Here is a 27,195-nt window from a genome sequence, read left to right as displayed (position 1 = left end):
ATGACTTCACATGGCTCACAGCAACCTCCAACTTCTGGGCTTACACAATCCTCCTGCCTCAGCCTCCTGAGCAGCTGGGACTACAGGCGCCTGCCACAACGCCTGGCTAAATTTTTGTTGCAGTTTGGCTGGGGCTGGGTTTGAACCCACCACCCTCGGCATGTGGGGCCGGCGCCCTACTCACTGAGCCACAGGAGTCTTAAGGTGTCAACCTCGGTAGAGTGCTATGGTGTCATAGCTCACAGCAACCTCAAACTATTGGGCTTAAGTGATTCTCTTATTTCAGCCTCCCAAGTAGCTGGGACTACAGGCGCCTGTCACAACACCCAGCTATTTTGTTGTTGTTATTGTTGTAGTTTTCATTGTTGTTTAGCAGGCCCCAGGCTGGATTCGAACCTGCCAGCCTTGGTTTATGTGGCTGGTACCCTAACCACTGAGGTACAGACGTTGAGCCATATCTTTTTTACTTTTTTCCCATAAATTTTATTATTTCTCTGTAAATTTAGAAATTTTAAAATAGTCCATGGATAATGCTTTGGTGAAGTCTATAGGTATGCTTTCTTTGTATAGCCCTGATTGGCTATTACAGCAAGATTCCTCTAAAAGGAAATGAGGAGGGTACTCTAAAATGTTTTTGACTCAGTATTCATGCTGATTATCCCTTGTATTCCTTAAAAGGAGTTTTTTCTGATTCTCTAGTGTTACTGGTACTTAAGAGTTTCTCAGTATTTCTGAATATCTTTCCTTTCTGAATTTATGTATATTTTAGTTGAATAATTTTTCACTTCACTTCTAAAAATCTATCTTCTTAAAGTCTAATGTTCTGTCAATTATGAAAGTGTATATTTCTAAAGTACTTGAAAACATTTTTGTATGTTAAATATCTATTTAAATTGTTTTCTATTTAAAAATACAATTTTTTGTGGTTTGATAATGAACTATAGACATTTACATATCTTGAAATTTTTTCTCAAATAGCAAAATAAATTGTTTTTTCAAATCTTGCATATTTTCAGCTGAGAGTGATAGCATTTATACCAATTAAAATGATTTTCTTTGTGAGTTACAAATATTTTATTTTCCACTCAGTGACTTTTGGGAATATGAGTTAGAATTAGTTAGTTTTGAGTTAGAATTTACTAGTCAGTGTAGTTCCTGCCTTTTGGTTTAGGCTTATGCCATTTATTCTTTAGTTGATGTGCTAATTAGTATTGAAAAACCTTTCAAAATTTCACCAGGGAAATTAAAATGTATGCTCAGATTCTGAATACTTGAGAGGCATCCAACTACGTGTTGCATTACAAACACATTCTGAGTTATACGTAATTTTTATAGAATCACTTTTAACATCCAGTGACTTCCTCCTTCAATATCATTACATAGATCCTATCTCTGTCAGCAAAAGCGGACTAGGCAAAATGTTCTGATTCTTTCAAATAGGTGATGATAACAAAACAGAATTTTTTGTTAGGTGAAAGAGAAAAGAACTAAGATTTTTTTGGAGGGAAAATAGAGAATAGTGTTAATTTTATAATGTTTTTATTGAAATACAAAGCATTGCATAAAGCACACCATCATAAGTATATGATATAATGAATGATCACAAAGGCAACACACCTGTGTAGCTATCACCCAGCTCAAGAGAAAAAACATTGGCCAGAATTCAAGAAGGCCTTCTTGTGCTCTCTACCCGAGCACCTCCTCCTCCTCACCATTTGCCAAGTTAACAATTATCCTGATTTTCAACACCATCTATTGCACTTTTTTGTCTTTACAGTGTATAAAATTAGAATAATGAAGCATACACGACTTATTTTTTTCAACATTGTTTTAGTGTTTGAGAGAGACGTCTGTGTTGTCTATAACACCAACATTTTTTTCATTGTTATGTAGTATTCTATTATGTGACTATAACACAATTTATTTCTTCTAATGTAGATTAACTTTTGGCTTTTTTTTTTTTTTTGCAGTTTGGGACTGTTGCAAATAATGCATTTATTTTTACACTTCTACTGGGTGGGGCATGTGTTCACATATCTTCTAGTTGAGTATACCCCTATTGAAATACTTCAATAAATATGATAAGTATTTTCAAATTTAATAGATAAAGCCAGACACATTCTTCTTAGTAAAGTATCACAAGAATGAAAAAGCAAATATCCAATGTACTGGATACTAATGTGAAGCCAGTATACGATCTAATAGACACCCACACATGAAAAAGACTCAATTCAAGTTGGGGGAAGGGAAGAAGAGAGGGGATTGATGTGCTCCCACTCAATGGGCACAATGTAAGGTATGTGTCACTCCTCCTGGGGACTTTAATCTCAAGAATGCAAACATTGTGGGCGGTGCCTGTGGCTCAGTGGGTAGGGCGCCGGCCCCATATACTGAGGGTGGCGGGTTCAAACCTACCCTGGCCAAACTGCAACAAAAAATATAGCCAGGCGTTGTGGCAAGTGCCTATAGTCCCAGCTACTTGGGAGGCTGAGGCAAGAGAATTGCCTAAGCCCAAGGAGTTGGAGGTTGGAGTTGTCATGGCGATAAAGTGAGACTCTGTCTCTACAAAAAAAAAAAAGAATGCAAACATTGCAACCTAATCGTTTGTGCCCTCATATTAATCTGAAATTTAAAAAGAATTGCTTTCTAATCAACATTGGAAAATACACATAACAGTGAAGGCAAATTTAAAAGAAAATCAGTGTTAGAAATGTAATGGCCTGCTTCCCTTCCTATTTTCCTTTCTTATTTTATTCACACATACCATCTGTATGTGATTCATCCTGTCTTTTATTACCTTATTTGGCATTAATCTAGTATTTCTTACTGTCATCTTTCCCCCCTCTTTTTCTGTTAGGTGTTCTATACTTTTAGTGGTTATGTTATGGATTTCAACATGCATTCTTAGTCTATTGAAGACTAATAGAAATTATCTGTTTAACCTTTCTGAGACAAGGTATTAGCACCATTTAACTGCATTTACCCCTCCTACCTGCATTTTACATTGCATTTAAATCAAATACACGTCTTAAAGCCATGAAATATTAATTGCTATTACTTTCTTGTATCATCAGTATTAATTTAGATTTATTAACATACTTTCCATTGCTATTCATTCCTTCCTGCATTTTTGTGCTTCTGTCTGGTGTAATTTTCCTTCTGTTTGAAAATTCCTTTAACATTTCTTTTATCATGGCTGGGCTCTTGTAGCTCAGTGGTTAGGACGCTGGCCACATGCTCCGGGGCTGGTGGGTTTGAACCCGGCCCAAGCCTGCTAAACAAACAAAAAAATAGCTGGGCTTTGGGGTGGATGCCTATAGTCTCAGCTACTAGGGAGGCTGAAGCAAGAGAATTGCTTGAGCTGAAGAGTTTCAGGTTGCTGTGAGCTACGGTGCCACAGCACTCTACTGAGGGTGACAAAGTCAGACACTGTCTCTATCAAAACAAAACAAAACAAAAATTTCTTTTATCATAGGCCTGGTGATGAGGAAATTTTTTGGTTTTGTTTGACTAGAAAAACCTTTTCTTATTCACACTTGGAGGTGTATTTTCTTTTTGAATAGAATTCTAGGCTTTTCTTTCCTTGTAGCACTTGTATGTTATTCCATTATTTTCTGCTTTCCATTATCTCTGTTGTGACTACAGCTATCAAACTTGTCACTACTCATTTAAAAGTATGATATCCTTCTCACCTCACCCCATTTTCTTTTTTTGTTGGGTTTTTCAGTTTAACTATGATGCAGATTCATCCATTTTGGGATACATAGTATTTTTTGAATTGGTAGTAAGATATCTCTCTTCTAACATGCTTCTGTCTTCTCCCTTTTTGTGATTCCAAATGTGTGTATATTATATCCCTTTTCTATGTTCCATATGCCCTTTGTGCTCTTTCTATATTTTCATCTACTTTTTTTTTGTGATTCCGTCTGGATATTTTTTGCTAATCTGTTTTTTCATATGCTTATCCTTTTCTTCTCTGGTGTTCATTCTCCAATTAGAACCATCTGTTTAGTTCTTAATTTTACTTTTGTTTTTGTTAGATTTGAACTATTCTTTTTCTTTCTTTTTTTCTTTCTTTCTTTCTTTTTTGCAGTTTTTGGTCGGGGCTGGGCTTGAACTGCCACCTCCAGCATATGGGGCCGGTGCCCCACTCCTTTGAACCACAGGTGCCACCTGAACTATTCTTTTTCTAAAGAAATAGATTCCAGCTATCTGAGGAAATTCTATATATTTCCCTCTTTTGATTTATTAATTATAGTTATTTAAAAATATGTGTCAATAACTCGAGTACTTTGTCATTGTGGCTCTGTTTATATTGTCTGTTGTTTCTTGTTGTATTTAGTAATTTGAAATGTAATGTTATTTATTGTGTTGTTATAGTGGTTCCGGAAGCATTATTTTTTTCCATATGGGCTTTATACTATCTCTGATAACAACTAGATAGATACATATTACTTTATTTCAAACCCAAAGATGGACAGCAGTCTATAAAAGACTGAGACCCCTTCTTGCTTGTAGGGGGTGTCATTGAAGACCTGAGTTGCTTCCTAGGGCCCTTCATGCATGGAAAGTCCTAAATTCCAATTTAGTCTTCTTAGCATTGTGATACTGCAAAATATACCTCAACTTTGTTTGTCTTGAGCTTCTGCTTTGCTTCTTAAACTTGTATACTAGGCAGTGTAAAAATTCAACAAAACTTTTTTTGAGGATTATTTTCATTTCTCCATAATTCTCTTCTCCCTGAGATTTTTGTCTACTGGAGGCCTGAGTCCCAAGCTTGACTATTTTTCGTCTCATGCTTCTGAGAGTGCCCAAGCGTTGTTGGCATCTCTATTTCTTACCAGCTTACATCTGTCAGGCTTCTCAGTCTCCTCTCAGTGCTTTATATTATGAAATACTCAGTTTCATACAGAAATGCAAAATGCAGAACTTTTATGTACATTCCTTCTTTCTTAGATCTTGGTGGGACAATTTTGGCTTCACTTGCAGCTTTAATGCCTCCACATAGGTTTCTTTTTTCTTTCCTCTTTGTTATTTTATTTTATTTATTGTATTGTCTTGTATTTTCTTGTATTTTATCCAGATGCTCTAGTTCAGCAGTTCTCAACCTGTGAGTTGGAACCCACAGGAACTGTATTAAAGGGCCGTGGCATTAGGAAGGTTGAGACACTGCTCTAGTTGTTTTTATTGGGAACTTCTGCTTGCTATAAGCTATTGCATCATAGCCAAAGACAGAAGTCCATTTTCTTCATTTCATTAATGTTTATTGAGCAACTACTATGTGCCAAGTACTATGCTAGGATTTGGGAACACTGCAGTGAAAAAGATTGAAACTACTATCCAGTTTAAGAAATAGATTGTTACAAGTACCTCAGAAACTCAGTGTTTTTCCTTCATTCTATACTTCTCTCCCCAACGAAAAGTTAACCTTTACCCTATCATGTTGATTACTTCTATTCTTTATAACACATATCCTAAACTGTATTTTGTGAAAGTTTTACATATTTTAGTTTTTTAGGACTGAAATGATATTGTATACATTTTATGGTGCCTCGCACCTGTCATCCCAGCACTCTGGGAGGCTGAGATGGGCAGATTGCTTAGACTAGACTGAGCAAGAGTGAAATACCATCTCCACTAAAAATAGAAAAACCAGCTGAGTGTTGTGGTGGTCATCTCTAGTCCCCGCTACTTGGGAAGCTGAAGCAGGAGGATCACTTGGGCCCAAGAGTTTGAGGTTACTGTGAGCGATGATGATGCCCTGACACTCAAAGGCCAGGTGACAAAGTGAGACAGAAAACAAAACAAAACAAATGCATACCCTGAAAATAATGACTAGCTTTAATGACACAAAATATCTCCTGTGACTTTGACAAGATCAGTTCATTGGAGAAAGTAAAGGTGAGGAGAGTCAAATTGCTCTGCTTTGATGAGTGAATGGGAAGTAAGCAAAGGGAGATAATGAATGTAGGTAAATCCTTCAGAAAGCTAGGATAGTAACTAGAGGTGAATTTAGAGTTGAGGGAAGGTTTGCTTTTGTTATATTTTTAAAATATGGCTGAGATTTTTGTGTAGTTACTAACAAAGAAAGATGTTAAAGAGGAAAAGGTTGAACAGAGGGGGCATTATAGCTATACGAACGCTGGGAACAGGTATGTAGGTCACTAAGAAAGTTTGGGGCAGACTGTGTTGTGGTCTATTATTTTACTTCAAAGACGTGGTTGACAGTGTCCCTTCTGATTCACCCGTGCAAGTTTCACCTTGCTCAGCCTATTGATGTTCCTGGGAGGGTTTCATTTGTTTCCCTCTACACAGATTTTACGTTTCTTGATTTTTGTGTATCTCAAAACTTTTTATATAAATGGCCCATGTATGAGGAGTTTGGATCCAGAGTACAAGCAGGGCCATGAAATAGCTTTAAATAAAGGAGGGACAGATTTCCATTTAGAAGTCTGTGGGTGTAGATTCAGGTAGATGTGTTGGTTCACTGAAAGGTAGTTGAGAGTTTCTGTCTCATGGAATTTATTCGGATTTAAAAATATTTAATTTCATCTGGAATTAAAAGTTATTCATATTAATTTTTATTCTTAGTATAGCATTTTGTATTTTAAAAAATTTGTTAGAAAAATAGCTAAAGGTGGACTACTCAAAAACGAGCAAAGCACACATCTTAAGCCCTTTAGCTGGAAAGAGGAACAGTGTATTTATAGCAGGTCTGAGTTTCCTTTTGCGCTTGTGGGTTGTAAGCTCTCTGAGAGCCAGACCATGACTTTGTTCATGTTGTTGCAGCAAATAGTGATAACTGGGTTCCGTAAGCAAGAGCTAAATTCAGCAGAGGATGAAAAGGAAGTTCCCAGTGCTTGTGAACTGCAGCCATAGGGAGCCTGGGGAGTCAAAAATAGAAGGTAGATGCATCATAGTGAGTTTGTGGTTTAGAGGAGGACAGAGTTTTGTTTTCTCAAAGTACTGAACATGTCTTATCAAACCTTTGGGGCTATTTCTGTAGGAGGGTCTAGAAAATTGGGCTTGCTCACTCAGCGAGATGTAATTCTGACATTTTCCTGAGTCAGTTTCAACCCCCACAAAGCATCTTGCTGTGTGTCAGCATGAAGTTTGCAGACTCATAATGTCTCTGAACCAGATGCTGTGTTGCTACCCCTTAGTTCTCTTTTGTGAGAGCTAGCGCCATCGAATAGAAAAAGAATATTTCAAAAACTAATAATAGAAAAGTTTCTTTTTTAATTTCAACTCTATCCTAAAAGAAAACATCCTCTCCTCTGCCTTCCAACCCTGCCCCAGTTTATCATGGTTTTTAAGCTGGATTTTGACAGCTGCTGAATAATAGAGATAAGATATAGTTCTTTTCTCTCCCTGGTAAAATGCTACAGTATTTGTTATTCATGAGTTCTTGTTTTCCTGGAAGATGGTTTGATGAAATGTGTGGGTGATGTGTACTCACATTGCCTGGAGGCCTTTTAGATTTCCTCAGATTTGTTTTTCCTTAATAAACTTCTAAATAGTTGTGAGAAAGATGCCATTGGATGTTAATATAATTGTCTTGGTACTGTTTTAGTACCAAGCCTCCCCTGAAGCCACTCTCAAATTAGCAGATTCAACATTTTAAAGTATTTCTTGGCATGTTACAAAGGAGTAAAACAAAATAATGAAGGCTGTTTTCTTTTTAAAATCTAGAAACCTCTGTTCCTACTTCATCTTGCCAGTGTCAAGCTTTTCATCTTTCTTTATGCCTCTGTGGTGTTGCTGTCCGTTTTTTGGATAAGGCTCAGCAAATTCAATACAGCATGCAACTTTGTGGGATTATTATAGATAAGTCTTCTGTCAAAGCAGAGAAGAGCCATATATTAGCCACCAAAGTGAGAAAGTAGCGATAAAGTGGACTGCCATAGAAACCCCTTCCTTTCCATTGCTGAGATTCAACTTAGGTACAGAGGGGCCTTTGTTTTCCAGAAATTCAGGTAGGAAGAGACAGTCCACTTGACTGTCCCGCATGCAGATTTGTTTTTTAAGATCTGAGTTGAGGAACTCTATATTGGGAAAGGAAGGTGTGTATTTTTAAAATTTGTAACAGGTATGCACTTCTTAAAATACATTTCAGATGTACTATTTTAAATTAAAAACCTTTACTTATTTAAAGCTTAATGATGCAGCAAACTGGTCCATATGGAATACCGCCTGAAACTTAAGAAGAAGAGAAAAATGAAATTCTTGGAATAATCAAAATTAATTCTCAAGTGACGTGTATCTTTTCCTTGTTTATGGAATACTACTCTGAACCCATACTTCCCAGAAAGTAGTAGTCACTGACTTTGGAGCCAGTCTTCTGAAGTTAGACCCTGATTCTGCTACCTACTCAGTTTTGGGCAAATGACTTTAGCAGGGTGTACCTTAATCCTCTTATCTTTAAAATGCAAATAATAATAATAGAGTTGATATAGGACAGTTAATACATGCACAGTAATGCCTGGCATAAGTAAACAGTAAATATTAACTATTTGTTATCTTATTTCCTCTTATTGTATTCTTTATCTCATATACTTTTACTTTGCAAGCTTGATGATCTACCCAAGGTATCCCAAAGGTTGTGCCTAAAGTTGCCATACTTAGAGAAAATGGGAAATTATAGCTACATATTATGTACCTTTATTTACAAAAATATTCATTACAAAATTTTACAAAGAGAATGTAAAATTTCTCTATAATGTAGAGAATATTTTGTAAAATTTTGTAATGAATATTTTGTAAATAAAGGTGCATTTAGCTACAGTTTCCCATTTTCCCTATGTATGGTGACTTTATGGGTGACCTTTGGGATACCCTGTAGTTTCCAGGTATACGGGAAATTATAATCATCGGTTAGAAGGGGAAAAGACTTGTAGAGGTAAGTCTGTATTTTGGATTAAAATATGACAGCTGGTAGCATAAAATAAGGGAAAAACATAAAAAGTAAGCCTTAATAAGTCAAAAAGTACAGCAGTTTGGAATATGTAGTGTTTGAGAAGATAGTCATAAACCTTCAGTACCTTCAGAGAACATTAGTGAATTTCAGAACAATTCAGTACCTGTTGTTCAAAATAATGATTCTGACTCATGAAAAAGATGTTAAATTCTGTTTATGGTGTTCAGTTTAAAGAAGCCACAAGCATTTTATATTTTACTATGTATGAAGATTATAAAATAAAATTTTAAAAAGGGCATGTAAAGGTCCATTTCTAGAGGATTTTGAATTATATAAACTATTATATTTGAATTTTTTTTACTTCCTCTTTTCAGCCTGAATTAGTTTTCCTTCAGAATTATATGTAAATGTGACTTTTAGGGACAAGTATTGTTTCTATTAAATGCCAGACAAACTTCCCAAGTCCATATCTCATTTTAGCTTTCATTTTAACCATTCACTGCTCAGGAACACCTTCTTACAAAATATTTGTGACTATCAAGCTGCCCAGGTTTTGCTCTGCAATTATGTTTACCTAGAATTGGTAATCTGTGACAATGCGAGATGAATTATATATGTCATGCTTACTGCGATGTGACTTTAATGTTTGCACGTACATCTTTGAGGAACAAAAATTACTTTAAATTCCTTTTAAAAAAAAGTATTTAATTGTTAAAAACACTTAAGATCCAACTGTCTTAACCTATTTAAGTGCTCAGCAATGTTAGTTGTATTCACATTGTGTAATACAGCAGTTCCCAACCTTTTGGGGACTGGTTTCATGGAAGACAGTTTTTCCATGGATGAGGGTGGGAGGATGGTTTTGATATGAATCTGCAAGCAATTGATTTATTATGGTCTCTGTGCAGTGAAACCTCTCAGTTAATGATAATCTGTATTTGTATCTGCTCCCCAGCACTAGTGTCACGACCTCATCTCCACCTCAGATCATCTGGCATTAGATTCTCATAGAAGCAGGCAACCTTGATCCCTCACATGCAGCACGCAGTAGGGTCCGTGCTCCTCTGAGAATCTAATGCTAATCAGAAAGGAAGTATAACTCAGGTGGTGATGGTCAATGATAGGGAGCAGCTGTAAATATAGACAGAGCTTAGCTGGCTTGCCAGATACTCACCCTCTGCTGTGCAGTCAGATTTCTAACGGGCCATGGACCAGCGGGTTGTGGACTGCAGGTGTAACAGACCTCTAGATATTTTTTATCATGAAGAATTGAAACTTCATACCCATTGAATAACTCATTTCCTCTTGCCTCAAGTTGTTGGCAACTACCATTCTACTTTATGAGTTTTATCTTCTTTAGATATCACATACCTAAACTCATATCTATCTATGAGTTTTATCTTCTTTAGATATCACATACAAATGGAGTCATACAGTATTAGTCTTTTTTTTGCAGTTTTGACTGGGGCTGGGCTTGAACCCACCACCCCTGGTGTATGGGGCTGGTGCCCTACTCCTTGAGCCACAGGCACCACCCAGTATTAGTCTTTTTGTGACTGGATTATTTCACTTAGTATAATGTCCTCAACATTCAGCCATGTTATTGCATGTGATAGGATTTTCTTCCTTTTTAAGTCTGAATAATTTTCCATTGTTTCTGTGTATGTACCTTGTTGTATTTATCCATTCCTTCATTGATAGATATTTGGGTTACTTACACCTCTTGGCTATTGTAAATAGTTCTGCTATGAATAAGATTTCGAAAATATCTCTTCAAGATTCTGCTTCCAGTTATTTTGGATACGTACTGAGAAGTGAGATTGTAGGATCATACGGTAATTCTATTTTTAATTTTTTGAGTAATCTTGATAATGTTTTTCATAGTGGTTACACCATTGGATGTTCTCACCAACAGAGCACTAGAGTCCCAAGTTTTCCACATCCTATTCTGTTTTTTCAGTAGTGGCCATCTCATGGGTATGGAATGATACCTCATTTGGTTTTGATTTGCATTTCTTTCTTTCTTTCTTTTTTTTTTTTTAATTTCAGGGAAATGTGAAGGTACAAACAACTAGGTTTGCATTTGTTAGGTACAATTCCTCTTATAGTTGTGTTCCATACCCAAGAGGTGTGCTGTATACCATTACATTGTGCCCATTAAGTGGGAGCCCACCAATTCCCCTGTCTCTCCTCTTCCCCCTGTGATTTGCATTTCTGTAGTGTTTAGTGCTGTTGAACATCTTTTCATTTGCTCCCTGGCCATTTGTGTATCTTCTTTAGAGAAATTTGCACATTTGGGGGTTTTATCACTAAGTTTTTGAAGTTCTTGATATATTCTAGGTAGTAATTCCTTATCAGATATATGGTTTTCAATACATTCTTCCATTCTGTAGGATGCCTCTTCATTCTGTTGATTAATAATTTAATCTCCTTACTAGTTATGGATAGTTTTAGGTTGTTTGTTTATTAAGACAGAGTCTTAGCCTGTTGCCCAGGGTAGAGTGCAGTGACATTATCCCAGCTTACTGCACCCCAGACTTTTAGGTTCAGATGATCCTCCTGCCTCAGCCTCCTGAGTAGCTAGGATTACAGGCATATATTGTGATGCCCAGATAATTTTTCTATTTTTAGTAGAGACAGGGTCTGCTTAGGCTGGTCTGGAACTCCTGAGCTCAAGTGATCCTCCCACTTCATTCTCCCAGAGTGCTAGAACTACAGACATGAATTTTACCTGTGCCATCAGCAAAGATGTACTAGAGAGAACCCCTGAGAATTCATAATGTTTAAAGTATCCTAGAAGTTCCTAGGACTAGACCAAACCCAGATTGGTAAGATGTAAGAGATAGTGGTCAAGAGTTTAGAGTAAAATGGATAAATTCCTAGAAACATACGACTCACCAATATTGAATTATGAAGAATTAAAAAAAATTGCTCTGGGTTAAGAAATTTATTAGTTGCAAGGTGTAGTTGGATTTAAGGGTGTGTCAGGTGAACAGAAGAGGTGTTAATTAAATGAAATATTCAAGGTCCTTTGAAAAGCTCTTTTTCAAAGATTTATTGCTATATCTTTGACTTTAGAGCATGTGATTAGCTCTGAGTGACTTACATATACTTTTCTATTTGCTGGAGTTTTCATGTTATATAATATTTCTCTTGATGCTAATTATTTAATCTTAGATTATGAAATTATTATTTAAATTACTTAGAATTTTCCTTCAGTGGTTTCTCTATCATTGGTACATATTTTAATTTGTATGCCCACTAGATTCTAAGTTCCTCCAACAGATTATAATGGCAAAAAGACAAAGGGTGGGGATCGTAGTAGAGAGGTATCAGAAAAGATATCAGTGTTGATGAGATTCTTGAAACACCCCTGTTTTACTCATGTCATGGTCATAGTTAATAGAAGTTATTCCTTACTATGTAATAAACTATTGCAAAAATGAAATATGCCAATTTTTTTGGGGGGGGGTTAGTTATATCCTTGGAAGAAGTTAAGATTAACTGTTGGGGAGATGTCTATTTGTTGCTATGTATTTGTAAAGCTGATCATTGTTGCTATTCTTTTTATGTGCATGTAGAATATCTGTTAAACAGATTTTAGGTCAGTAGCTCTTAGGATCATTAATTCATCTTTATTTTTCTTTTCTAAATTAGCATTTTAAAATTTACTTGTTTTATTGTTCCATCAGTTTGTGTTATTTTTAAGGATGAAATTTATGATTATTTTAATCATAAAAGCAGTTTTATGTCTTAAATTTTGTGAGTCTGTCTACGTACCTATCTACCTACGTTCACTTTGGTAGAAATATTTAGTATTGAATCACTTTAAAAATATTCTTATAGGCCTGGAAATATTTTTTAAAGCAGTAAGTTGAAATGTTAGGCATTAAAAACAGGAACTATGTCTAGTAATTACTCCCTGTGGCAACTGAGTGAGTTAAAGATGTATGGCAACTGCAGCTGTAAAGGCGTATATTTAGAAAGAAAACTTAATTTGCTACTTCTAAAAAAAAGTCTGTTGGCAAACAAGCCTAAAATAAAAGTTAAAAAAGGAGATATTTTATTTCTGGAAAGTGTGTTAGTTCTGTTACCATTTGCAAGGATAGATATCTGTGAGTCTTCATACTGGGAAATAAGCTGTGATCCACCATGTTGCTATTTTTTCTTTTTCCTAGTGTATGCCCATCAAAGGCCTAGGATTTGTACTCGGAGCCTATGAGTGCATTTGCAAAGCAGGATTCTATCGTCCTCAAGTCTTTTCAGTGAACAACTTTCAGAGTAAGTGCCCTTTGTGTCTATGCGCATATATGTATACAAATAACATAGACCATTATTGCTTATTAAGATTTTTCTTTGATCCTTATTGGAGTATATGGTTAAATCCCCATTGGTCCGCATTCTTTATCATTTAAGGAGTTTTAGTTCTGATTTGTTACCTATAGTGCTATTGAGCACCACAAAAATGTGTGCTCATTTTTAGGTGTATTTTCATTTTTAATACATTTTAAAAGCTTGTAAATACTATAGCTACTGTGTAAGACAAATGAGGATTTAGTTAGTGAGAGGTTTTAGTACAGAAAGTCCATGAAACTAATTTTGCCAGTTTATTTTGTTTATTTATTGTGTATATGTTAGCTTTTTATGCTATATAAAAAGTTACCACAAAGTGAGCAACTTAAAGAAGCACAAATATATTATTATATAGTTTCCATTGCTCATGTTTTTAATCTATGGATTAGCTAGGTCTTCTGCTCAGGGTCTTACCTGGCAAAAATCAAAGTGCACCTGGATGTGGTCTCTGAGACTCAGGGTTCATTTTAAATCTCTTTTAGACTGTTGAATGAATTCAGTCTCTTGCAGTTATTGGCCTGAGGTCCCCATTTTCTGGCTAGCTATCAGCCTGGGGTCATTTTTAGCTCCTAAAAGTGAAGTACAGGTCTTTTTAAGATAGTTATCCATAAATCTTTGTCATCCTGATTATTTGTGTCTATAGGAATTTGCATTTTTACTAGGCATAATTCAAAGAGTACATTGAGATTGAGACCCAGAGGTCTTCCTCTGAGAGTTTTGGTAGACTTTTGTCTAGAACCTCTAGGTTCTAGAGGTGAGGAACATTTTCTCTCCTTGGTTATATATTTCAGAGTTTGGCCCTTGTTTTGAATAATAGTTGTTGTAGGTAGAATTCTAAGATGGCCTTCCAGATTCTGCTTCCACTTTTATTGTATAATCCCCTTTCCTTAAGTATGGGTGGGATCTATGAATACAATGGCATAGTCACTTTCTTGCTTAGGCTATGTTATGTAGCAAATGTTGTAATGATATAGTCATTCTTGTGATTACAGTGCAGTATCTAAGACTTCATTATGGAATACTAGAGAGAGAGAGAGAATATGAATCAATCTTCTGGCTTTGAAGAAGGCCATGTGGTTAGGGTCAAAGAATGACCTGTAGGAACTGAGACAAAACCTCACTGACAGCCTATGAGAAAACAGGGACCTCGGTTCTATAAATGCAAGGAAGTAAATTCTTCCAGCAGCCTTAGTACCCTAGGAAGAGGATACTGAGCTTCAGATGAGAATGCAGCTTAGCCAAAATCTTGATTATAGCCTAGTGATGCCCCAAACAGAGAATGCATTTACACTGTGCCAAGACTTCTCTGTTCAACAGAAACTGGACAATGACATAATATGTGGATGTTTAATCCCCTAAATTTTAGATAATTTATTTTTCAGCAATAGGAAACATACAGTAGCAATGATGACAATATATCTTCAGGATGATTATGCTTTCATGTGTATGTGTGTGTCTGTGTGTGTGTGTGTACCAAACCATGCTGACACCAGAGCTACTTTGGTATTCTTCATGTTTATGGTTGGGACGTAATGTATGATTCAACACTGAAGGATTAAGGGAAAAGGTTTTAGCTTATGTTCTGTGAAGGTATTTTGTATCTGGTTTACCCACATTTGTTCTCAGCTCCCACTATGTGACTGAAATAAAACATCTAAATATTGTAGAATCAGAGGATGACTATGCCATTTGCTTATAACACCACCACGAGAAACTGGTTAACCTTTAACAACTTATCTTTATTTAATTTGCACACTCCTACTTTCTTCCTTATTTTAAAAGCCAGTGTTTTCTACTGGACCTACACTGTAAGAAACGGCTGCTTCTCTGCTTAAGCCTAACTCCCATGTTATACACATTGCAACCATGGAAAAGAGACCACAGCTTTCAGAAAGATAATCTATAATTGAATTTAGCTTAGATTCAGCTTTGACTTCATCACATACTTAACTAGGACTGGCCTTCCTCTGTGACAGAACAGAAAGCAAGCTACATGTTATAATGTTATCCCGCAAAGTGCCCTTTGACCAAAAATATCTTTCCTGATAGTCTTGTCAAGTTGCATGAAAATCCAGCATTAATCACTTCTTGCCCTAAAGATAGAATACAACAAGCTGACCAGGAATGTGAGCTATATAACTCACCAGGGTAAGCTGTCAACCACGAATTACTCAGAATTTTTTTTTATGTTTTTGGTATATTATTAGAATGAATATATTACATATTTTATTAAGTCTTTTAGCATCCAGGCAAATTGTATGAGTAGTTACTGTCATACTTTCTTGAAAACATATCCATGGAGTAAGGAATGACCTGATGTACCCTACGGTCCAAGATAAAGAAGGCATTGGAGACCCAAAATATGAGCTAACATGTAAAACTGCTATCACATCACATGACATACAATAAGTATTCAATAGATGTAGTTAAATAGGTGACTATTTAATATATATATACACACACATATAAGCAAACATTAATGATACACATAAAGAGAAAATCCTTAGGCACCATTGACAATTAGCCCTTTATCTCAAATATTTTATTACATTAGGATAACCAGTGACTTAAGCTAGAACTTTTGGAGAAGGAATTCTGTGTGGATCTGAAGGAAGATGGGACAGGAGGTGTTGGTAGCAGCCAGTGCTGCATTGAGAAGGGCAATAGGAAGAAAGAACACTTTACTTAGAGACAACAGGAGGAAATAAGTTGCTTAAGAAGGAGAGTGGGGATAGAAAACAGAAAGAATATATTGTAAAGATAAAATTTATTTAATTTATAGTGATAAATCTAGGAAAGAGCCCTCAAATTTCTGCATCTCGTATGTTCTCGTATTCCCTTTAGAGAGAGCTAAGTTGTAGTGCTGATCTTAGAGGAAATGTAAATATGGCTGTTAAAGATCCTCTTAAAATGCACAATTATTCAAAAATTTTGTTTAGATCAAGACCCATGGCAAACAAAGGGCTTGTAAAGATCAACAGGATGCATTGAAACGACATAATTTGTAATTGTACTGACATCCCAAAGACCTTATTCTTGGCATCTCTCTTGAAATGGTGGTCATATGTAAGCTAATAGGATCTGACATCTGGACAGTAGCACGATTTTGGAATAACCAAGTACTGATATGTACCTGTCTCTTCAAATCCAAGTTGTTCACTTCCAGGTTGATGAAATACAAGCTTGTGACAAGCTCATCTTCCTTCATTCCATCTATTTTAGTGGATCTGTCTCCAGTTAAACTTCTTTTCCCTTTCATGTGGGCATACTATCAGCCTTTCAGCCTTAATTTCCTTTCTTTTGGATTAACTTCACATTGTATTCCTATCCAGATAAATCCCAACTTACAAATGAACCATATCTAAAAATGACAGTCCCTCCTTCACAGTCCAGTGCTATTGATATGAGAAGCATGTGATGGGGGAAGTGACCACAAAGTAATGAGAGTCTTAGAAAGTGTATTGTTTGGGGAAAAAAGGAAGGGAGGAGGGCAACTCTTTGAAAGGGCAACTTAGGGATGCTTCTCTCAAAGGCAAAACATTCAGCAAGGCTAACTTGTCTCTGTGAAGAGCCTCTTGGGTTTTTTTTTTGTTTGTTTGGTCATGTTTGAGCCTTATCTTCTTTTTCCCTCAATTTCATGGCTAGAGGGAGAGATATTGGGCTTTATGTAGATTTCCGTATCAGTCTCTAGAACAAATCTAAAACTTAGATGGAATAGATTAAAAGAACTTAAACATCACATTCTCATAACCACCATCATTGCTTTTGCTGCTGGTCTGACTTCAGCCTTGCAGTCTGGCTCTCAAGCTAAACTTTTGCTACATTACGAAAACCTAGTCCTAATCAGTTTTACTCCAACTGTAGTAGAATAATTCTCCATCTGATTAACCATGCTTATGTTTTTCAAGCATTTGCCTAATTTTCGGTTTTCTTATTTTCTTTTGTTACTCCTGTTTGTAGAGATTAATCCCATCACTGAATGTTTTTGGCAGATGGGATTAATTGCTAGTGGACGATTTCCCAGTGTTGCCAATGTATGTCAAGTACTGACTGTTGCATTTACCTTGTTTACCTGGGACACTGTTCTTTTCAACTACTGGGACACATCCCATACTATGTTGGACTTCCCTGGTTGCTAACCTCAGAGTTGAATTTCTACCCAAGTGTAACATCATAATTTAAGTACATGGTCTTTGGAATAAGACTTAGGTTTGAATCCTAGCTCTACTAGTCACTTGCACTGTGATCTTGGCCAAGTAGTCTAACTTTCTTACCTTCATTTATGTTGTATGTGAAATTGGGATAGTATAATCTGCTTTATGGAATTGTTATAAGGATTAAATGAGGTAATTAAATGTAAAGTTATTTTTTCTATATGATTTAGTCTTAGTTTTAAATTTTTTTTCTTATTTCCAGTTAAGATGAGAATACATACAATTAGGCCACGTTGCTTGCACTTGTAAGGCTCAGAGTTTAAGTTGTGTCTGTGTCCCTAACACAGTTCTAATCATAATGTGTAACAGAAATGCTCTAAAATATTACTTTGATCGTAATTATTTGGAAGCTTGTGTTTATTCTACTTATGCCTTCTCTCAAATATTCTGCCTATTTTCCTTCTTGTAAGCCAGTGTCTGCTCCACCTCCCAGCAGAGGACTATATTTACAGAGCTCAGAGTTTTTTCAGTCCACCTGGTCCTAAAATTGGGCTGTGGTCTGAAGTATAATGCAAAAATCTTTTTTCTCACTGGCTGAAATATTGCTACATTTTATTTTTCCTTTTATTTACCTGTTTTATTATTATTATTTATGTATCTGCATTATTTTACTTTACTAGACTACTAATTAGAGATGTATTGACGTTAATCATCTCTCCCCAAACCTTAAAAGAATCTTCAGTAAGGAAATTTGACTGTCAGTCATTCACACGTTAGCTCATTGTGGTAGACAGAAAGTTTATTTACTAACATATTAGTGACTATTCTGCCTGTGTGGTGGAATTGTATGACTTTTGTTTTCTTTTTTCCTGTGTAAAATTACTTATACAAAATCATAAAGTTTTAAAAATGAAATATAAAATTCAAAACATATTCCTACATGACTGTTTTATTTAGGTATAAGGTTAAAAAATAAAAATTTAAATATCCAGATTCAGCAAACTGACAAAAAATTAGACAAGCCTCGAAATATCTCTCCAGAAATTACTATTTACAAATAAAAAAGTAAGTTGCAGTGAAGATGTGGCATATCCCCTTCCCAAATATTCAACGTTAGCATCATCAGTTATTAGGACAGGCTGACCCTGTGCCTCCTGATACGGATTTGCTGAGGACACAGCGTTACCTTTGTGGTATTCCTGCCCCACATCAATAATCTGAATCTAAATCATGAGGAAACATGAGATAAACCTAAGCTGAGGGGTGCTCTACTGGCTTGTGCTCTTCGAAAACATTAAAGTCAAAAGGAACAAAGGAATACAGAGGAACTATTCTAGATCTAAGACTAGAAAGGCGGCAAATAAAGCCACTGCATGATTCTGGATTTCATCTTAGTTGAAAAAAAAGTAGCCACAAAGCATATAATTGTAACAATTGGTGAAATTTGAATATGGGCTTTATGTTAAGTGATAATATAATATCTATATTAAATTTCCCCACTTTCATTAGAACGTGGTATTGCCCTTTTCATAGGACATAAAAACTGGAATGAATATTCACGGATAAAGGGACACAGTATCTTCAGCCTACTCTCAGATGGTTCACAAAGAATAGTTTATGTATAAATTTATAATCATCTATCAAGAGAATATGAATGACAAAGTAAATACAACAGAATGTAAATGGTGAATCTGGGTAAAGAATATATTGCATTTCTTTGTATAATTCCTATAGATTTTCTCTGAATTTTAAATTCTATCAAAATCAAAAGCGCCAAAAATCTAATTTTCAGAACATTATCTTTGTTTTCAATTCAGAGGACAGAAAAATTTCAATAATCTAGCATTGTTAATTAGGTCTGTGGGATTTGGAGGAAAAAATCACTTAAGGAAGTGAATTTATTGCTACCTAAAAGGCTGTGGTTTAAAAGTTTTTTATTATAAAAATATTATATGCTTACTAAACAAACCTTGGAATGTATAGGAAATTAGAATTTAAAAGACCATTCAGTAGTCTATTGTTCACTTAATTCTTTTCAGTTTAGGTTTTACAACTAGTGTCTGTATATATGATCTTCCTACAAACTTGGAATAAATTCATTTTAAATATCATACATAGTTTTCTTAAACACGATTTTAATAGTTACGCAGAATTATATTGAATAAATGCACTATGGTTTACTTAACCATTCTAAGGTTTATACTTTTACTAATTCATATAAATATAAAGCTATACTTACATAAAAATATTTAGAAGTTTTTGTTATTTTTTTGTCCTTGAAATAAAATTAAGGCAAGCAAGCAAATAAGTTAGCATAGTGTTCGCAAATTGTCACCATGTATTTTGGCAGGCTCATGTTTACAGGTGAATGTTTTAGATTTCTCAAATGTCCTATAAATGCCACTGTAACCTTCTCCCAATGTCCTTCTCTGTATTTTTGCTGAAGGCAGCATTCTTGATCACCCATTTAAGGAACTAAAGAGCTGCTATTGCCAAAGCTAATAGCTCCATGAATTTTCTGTTTATCTTCAGAAAGTATTTGTTACATGTAAAAGTTCCCCGTACCATTTTCAAGTATTTTCAAACTTTGGGAAAGCAGATTGATATTCTGTGCATGGAGAATGTGTTTCAAGTTGCTCAGAACTTATATTTCCAAATCAAATTACCATACAGTGAGGTTTTGAAACAGATTTGCCCATAGGTGCCAAAGTCAACCGTGTTTGCCTATATCCTTAATGTATTTTTCTAGTCTGTTTCTAGCATCTCGAAAAATACCATTTCATATATGTACACCATGGAGTACTAGCAGCCATTTTGAATAAATTCTTAAGCATACATGGCTTGTGGAATATGAAGAATGATGTATTGAGTTGAACATTATTTTCAACTAAACATTTACATTATAGATCAGTTAATTCTTTTGAGAGAGTACTTTTATCATGAATTATTTACAAAATATCCAGTATGTATGAAATAATGCATTCAGTGCCAAGTGTGTAAAGAAATACAGACATTAACCATGATTGTCAAGGAATGCGAGATTTTAAACAGTCCTAAACTTGAGGTACCATTCAGGAGATTAACAAAGAGCCCTTTTTTATTTAGTAATAGTGTCATTTTTGTTAGCTACATATATTCCCTTTTCCTAGATAGAGAACTACTACCTAAATTGATAAAATAGTTTTGGAACTAGAAGATTATTAAATTGTTCTTTGAGTCCTTTAGGATATGTGGATAGCTCAATCCTTAATTTTAGTTGCCTTTTCTGAGCCTTTGAAATCAGGTCTCTGATGTTTGGTTGTACTTTGTCTTTGTTATACAATGTTGTGTTCCTTGTGGAATCTCATGAGTTTTGATAGTCAAGTGAAGTTAAAGTATTAAAAGAGGAAGTTTCTTATGTGGCACATCAGTTGCCATTTGCCAATTTGTGAGTTATCTTGTGATACTGTTGAGCATAAAGAAAAAATTGTGACCATAATTTACTTTCTAACAAATTGCCTTTTTATTCATGAATATGGAAATATTCACCGAGCTGAGGAAACTTAGTATTACCCATATCAAGAAATATAGACTGGTTTGGAGTTGTATTCAGTTTCCAACCTTATATCTAGCTGCTACTAATTCAGCAGATGGAATGTCTGTTCACTATCATTTCAGGAAGATAACAGAGTGTATTTTATGTATTTTATGGCCTAGTACATTGAGTCTTTTGTAATTTTAATCTAGGTGGGAAAACAAAGATACGAAATCATTATTGTTTTCTTTGAGAGCTCACAGTTTATTTTGTTACAGTAATATAGATCTAGCTTACTAGATCTATGGAACTCTGGTAAACACAGTAGAATAATATAGGCAAGTAAAGAAAATCATAAGGGCTTTGGAAAGAGAATTGAGCAGAGACATAAGGGCTTTGGAAAGCTCTCTGTACTGATGTGGCCCTCTGGCAATTATGGGGCAGGATAAGCCCAGCTTTGGACAGGAAGAGTGAACTCTTCAACAGTTGAGAGTCTCATGTTCCTAAATTATACCTCCCACTCTCTGCCTCAAAAGGTGGAATTCAGACAAGTAACTCAGTCTTCCCAATAAGAACATTGGGGAACATTGCAGTCATTATGAAAGAACCTTGATTTACATGTATAAAAAATTATATAGATGTGGAAGAGGCCTTAATTAGGAAAGATATATGAGTAATAAAAATGGGTTATGGACATATATATATATATATATATATATATATACACACACACACACCTTTGTATGGGAATGCAAAAATATCTAAGTCTGACTTAGGAATAAGATTTTCTAGTAAGAGAAAGAGGAAAAGCATAATTTTTTCTTAATTATAAAAATTTAGTCCACATATGTAAATTTCTAAAAGAATGTCCTGTATTTTTAATTGCAGAAGAATTTTTTTTTTTTACCCTAGGATGTATCTTATGCAGAAGAAACAATAACTAATCTTAAATCCAGATGTTTAGAATATTGCCGAATGATTGACGGTCTTTGATAATATTCTGTAATATCAGTTACATTTGGCAAAATCAGAAGAAAAATGTGTCTTGCCACTTTTTTGCTAACCTGAAATTCTGTGGCTCCTTTGGTGATGAGTTAAGCTTATTAGGCCTCCAGACCTTAAAAACACTATTTTGGTGGTTTTAGCCTAGGCATTAGACTATCTCCCATATAGCAGTGGAGTCACACAGCCAGCATAACAGAGTGAACTGGAGAGGAATCTACTCTTTAAAAGCAATGTTGAATTGGGCGTAATTAATTTCATTCTCTACTATTTTTAGCAAATTGATAGAGATGTAGTTCTATAAAGGAAGAAAAAAGGACCACAGGCAAGAATAAACTACTTCTGCAAAGTAAATTGCTTTGTGAATGTAGAGGAAAGCATTTAACATCATAGTAGAGTTATCTTTGTGAACTGCCAGGTCCCAAGTTTGTTCACTTTTCTGTGTCCGTGAAATGGTTTGCATGTTGTTCAAACTGAGGGGGCACTGATCAAATTGTATTCTGTAGGAATGGTGTCAGAGGCATAGCTGACTTTGAAACGTGGAGGCGATGAAACATACTTTTTGTGCCTTGCATCACGTACTATTGACTCACTCTAGGTTTTAGTTTCAGCTTGTAGTAGACTGTACTAGACCTGCGGCTGATATTCCACCTCAAGTATGCACAGAAATTTCTTTCCTTTTCAGCTTCAGGGCTTTCTCTGAAACCCTCTAAGCTTGGACGGCCCTTGCCCAGAAGTGTGGGGAAATTGAAGTTTGTTTGAATACTGATCAAACGAAAGGATTTGTAATTGCTGCATGCATGTTCTAGCTTCCCATCCTTTGGAGAAACAAACCTGAGGGGCCTGGCGTGCAGTTTTTAGAAAGATCCCAGGAGAATTGATCCCCCACTGCTCACTGTAATAGCCAACTCATCAACCCATCCTTTATTGCCTTTTCTTTACGTGATCACTCTATCTTATCTCTTCCTATCTCCTCTGTCATTCCATCTCTTTGCCTTCTTTTGGGAAGCATCTAAATCAGATATCTGTGTCCATGTCCTTATCTTAGATTCTGTTTTCTGGGAAACAAGAACAAGATAGATACATACAATAACTAAGAAAATGCCATGAAGGCTACGTTGAATGGTTTGATGAGAATATTTCAGATTGTAGATGAAACCAGCACATTGTACCCCTTGATTGCACAAATGTATACAACTATGATTTAACAATAAAAAAGAACAAGATAGCAGCTTTGATAATGGCAAATTAATTTGTATCAAGAGAAAATGTCTTTTCCTGTTAAAACTTTTTGCATTTGTAGTTATAGAAAGAAAGAATGCAATGCCTCTTATAAACAGGAAGCAGAGCAAGGCTGGTTTTGGATGATTAAGGATTTTGTTTGGCATTAATATTGGAGTGCCCAGGGTGTCGTCACTATCTATCCTCCTTCTCTTTGGCCTCATGAGTCTCATGGCTCAAAAACTATCTAAATGCCTGTTACCTTCTAATATTTATCTTCAGTGCAGACCTTTCTCCCAAACACCAGAATTATATATTAAGATACCTTTCTGAAGTCATCATTTAGATCTCTTTGGCAGACAGCCTCAAACTGACATGTTGGGAATGGATTTATGATCTTCTCCAGAACTTTCTCCATGTAACGTTTCTCCATCTTGGTTGATGTTAACTTCTTTCTTCCACTGGTTTGTGCTAAACACGTTGGGGTTACCCTTGACACTTTTCTGTCCTCTTGTGTGCCATAGCCAACTCATAAAAAAATCCTTTGACTGCACCTTCAAACTCTATCTGTATCCAACCCTTTCTTACTGCTACACTAAGGTCTGCATCGTTATCAGTTCTCCCTGGGTTCCTGTAATAGCTTCTCATCTCTCTCCCTGCTTCTTCCCTTGCACAACCCCCAACCAAGGCAATACTTTAACAATATAATGCATATACCCTTCTACCCCAAAACCCTGCCATGGCTCTCTGCGTTACTGAGGGCAGAATCCAACTCCCTGCTGTGGCCCACGGCACTCTCTGTGGTCAGGCCCTGTTGTTTCTGACTTTCCATCCACTGCTGTGCCCACGGTCACTCTGCTTGTGCCACCCCGGTGCCCACGGTCACTCTGCTTGTGCCACCCTGGTGTCCACGGTCACTCTGCTCGTGCCACCCTGGTGTCTTTGCACTTCCTTGTATACACTAGGTGCGCTCTGACCTCAGCATCTTTGCTCTGACTTATCCTCTGCCAGAAATTCTCTTCACTCACAAGGCAGAATGGGTAACTGCCTTACCTCCTTTCAATCTTTGCTCAAATATCACTTTTGGAATGGAACCTCTTCAGACCACTTTATTCAAAATTGCAACTCCCACCCCTAGCGTGTCCGATGCCCCTCACCTTGCCGAATTTTTATTTTGTCTTCTTGGAACTTCTCAGCTTTATCACACAATATTTTCCACCCACTATAACCTATTAACGTGTCTGTTCTCTCCCATTAGAACATAAATTCTACAGAAGCAGAGATCTTTGTTTTGTTCACTGATTTATGCACTAAGATAGTGCCTGACATAATTTGGAACTCAAAAAGAAAATGTTGTTGAGTTGAGTAAGACTTCGTTTCTGTCAGATTCTCTCAGTTTGCTATTCTCCCAGTTGTTTCTCGTGTCTCTTTCAAAAAACTGATTTGAGGTAATTTGCAGAATTGTGTACTGTACAATAGAATAGCAATTAAAGATTAAGAAATTGGGGCAAAGTTAAAATAATGGTCCTTAGAAAGACCTCCTAGCTACATTTAAGCCAGAAATAAGGTTAGGTCTTTTAACTTTGCTAGAAATGAACCATAGATTTGGTTGTGAGCGAAAAGATACTCTCACATTTTGATTGGTTAAAAATGACTAATAAATTTTATAAACCTTGAAGGACAGGCTAAGACTGCTTGATGTGGTCATATGCTACAAAAACTGACAAGCTCAGATACACTAAGCAGTTAACATGCTGCAATATTTTTCAGATTTGAATGATTCAAGGTGCTAAATAGTCTTTGCTCATCTCATTTTGGAGAATTATACCTTTTCTGATATGGGTAAAGTTTCAAGTTTTATTTATATTGAATGTAAATAGAATGTATTGTTTGGCTTAAATGTAGCCAGGAGCTTCTTAATCCAATGAGAAAATGTCAGCCTATGTAGCTGAAGGGAGAAAGCAAAGATGGGTTCAGAAAGACTGTTTCACAAAAAAACAATGCTTTCTACAGATACTTTGGAGGAATTAATTTAACTTTTATCCTTTTTATAGTAATGTTTTTTATTTGAGAATTTTTGCACCTTAGGAATACTGTCTTTTGTTGCTAATATCCTGGGTCTGTAAAACCATTAAGTTTCAAAATGTTGCCCATTATTTTTGGTTGTTTCTTAAGGCAAGGTAAATTTGATTCCTGTTCTTCTGTCTTGGCTAGAAGAGGAAATGCTAACTTCTGTCTGCCAAATCTGAATCTTAGAGCTCATGCTTTATCATCTCCTAATCTTGCAGTGCTCTGTGACTCTTGACATTTTAGTCTCCCTCGTCACACCTTCTGAATCCTTGACAACTTTCCTTTCCTTACCAAGAATAGTGACTCTGGCTTCACTTACATGATTATCTAGTTTGTACTCCAGTGTTAACTCATCATTTTCTCAGTATCTTAGGTTTTCATATCCCTAATATTTGACTTGTATGCTCTGTTCGTCCTCAAGTTTGTATCTGCACTGGATTCCTGGTTTTATCACTTCGGATTGCTTTTGACTTTAACTCTTAGCCATTGCTATGACCATTTTCTGAAGGTTTTGCATGGCTTTGCATAAATGCAGTTGTATCTGGAAGCTCATCTCATACTTCTTTCTGTTTTTCTGTGGGGCACCTTTGAAGTCACAGAACAGGGTGCAGGAATCTGCTCTGGCTTTACACATTTGTAACACAGAAATGTGAAGCAGTTAATGACTGTGGCCACCTTTGGTCAGTGAATAAGGTTGTTGATTCCTCCCGCATTTCCATGATTGACTCAGATTCAAGAGGTCCCTGGAGGAGTGAGCACCAGCTACCCCAGGGAGTGAAGGCTGTGGCTCCAGTACACTGCCTTGTGCTGGCTTTTCTTTTTCTGCTTTTCCTAACCCCCTCTCTTATAATCTTGCTGTTTGGAGGAACATTTTTAATCACATGAAAATAAGCCTAAAACTGTCAGTAGCTCAATCCTTTATTCTCCCTTCTCTACTGCTCTACTCCTCTCCATTCGTTTCTGTGGTACTGATAATTGTAGAAAATCACAGACTGTCTTGACTATGTCTCCTGGTAACTTACACCATCTTACACTAGCTGGATTCCTTTTCTGCCAGTGATCCAACAAGACACAAGATGACTGCCCCAGGCCAGAGCGGTGGCTCACATCTGTAATCTCAGCAGTTGGGAGGTCTAGGTGAGAGGCTCAGTGGAGTCCAGGAGTTGGAGACAAGTCTGGGAAGCATAATGAGATCCTCTTTCCACAAAAAGCTAAAAAAAATAAAAAATAGCTGGTCATGGTGGTACATGCCTATAGTTCCAGCTACTCAGAAGGTTGAGGTGGGAGAACCATGTGAGCCCAGGAGCTAGAGGCTGCAGTGACTGCACTCAAGCCTGGATGACAGATTGAGACCCTGTCTATAAGCAGAGGAAATATATTTCCCCATGTCACAGGGCTGTTCAGGGGCAGGTATGATGGCTGCTTAACACTGAAATCCATATGCTTTTCTCTGTGTAACAGAACGATGACACTTCAACAGCAATATATCCTGAATCATCAAATATTCAAAATATTCAGTTATGTTGTTGCTTTTGTTTTTACTGAGGAAGAAAAGCAGACAAATACATTGTAGAAAGATTGTGAACCTTTAACAAGAGTTGAAAGAAATAAACTTTGTATTAAATTTTGTGTTATTAATGTGCTATAAACCAGAAGAGCCTCTCTCAAATACTTCAGTTATCAAAGTCGTGTTGTATATTGAAGTATATGTTGAGTTCAGAATTGGAAACATTTTTTTTTTTTTGTAAACTTATTAATTGGGTATTTGTTGGTGCTAAACTCAACAGTTAAAGGAGAAACTTTGCGTGCTGGGTTTGAGAGTTAAGTTTGATAACTGAGACAGAAGAATTGAACATTAACGTGGGGATCCATAGCAGAAAAAAGTGAATAGTGTGGATGTATCCCAAGGATATGCCAAGTGGAAATAACATGATAGCTTGTCAATATAGCCTGCACTCTGGCGA

The 27,195-nt window shown here is 36.1% G+C and overlaps 1 protein-coding gene across 1 annotated transcript in view; it reads left to right on the top strand.

The window, feature by feature from the left end:
- Window positions 1-27,195, top strand: part of GPR158 (G protein-coupled receptor 158) — a 379,074-nt gene that overhangs the window by 160,317 nt on the left and 191,562 nt on the right. Inside the window, exon 3 of the mRNA XM_053572712.1 lies at window positions 13,096-13,198. Coding sequence (XP_053428687.1) covers window positions 13,096-13,198 — 103 coding nt within the window. The remainder of the gene's footprint in view (window positions 1-13,095; window positions 13,199-27,195) is intronic.

The sequence above is a fragment of the Nycticebus coucang genome, chromosome 20 (genome assembly GCF_027406575.1).
Source record: "Nycticebus coucang isolate mNycCou1 chromosome 20, mNycCou1.pri, whole genome shotgun sequence".
NCBI lineage: Eukaryota > Metazoa > Chordata > Mammalia > Primates > Lorisidae > Nycticebus > Nycticebus coucang.
The sequence above is the reverse complement of the archived record's forward strand: the minus strand, read 5'-3'. Positions and strand labels throughout refer to the sequence as shown.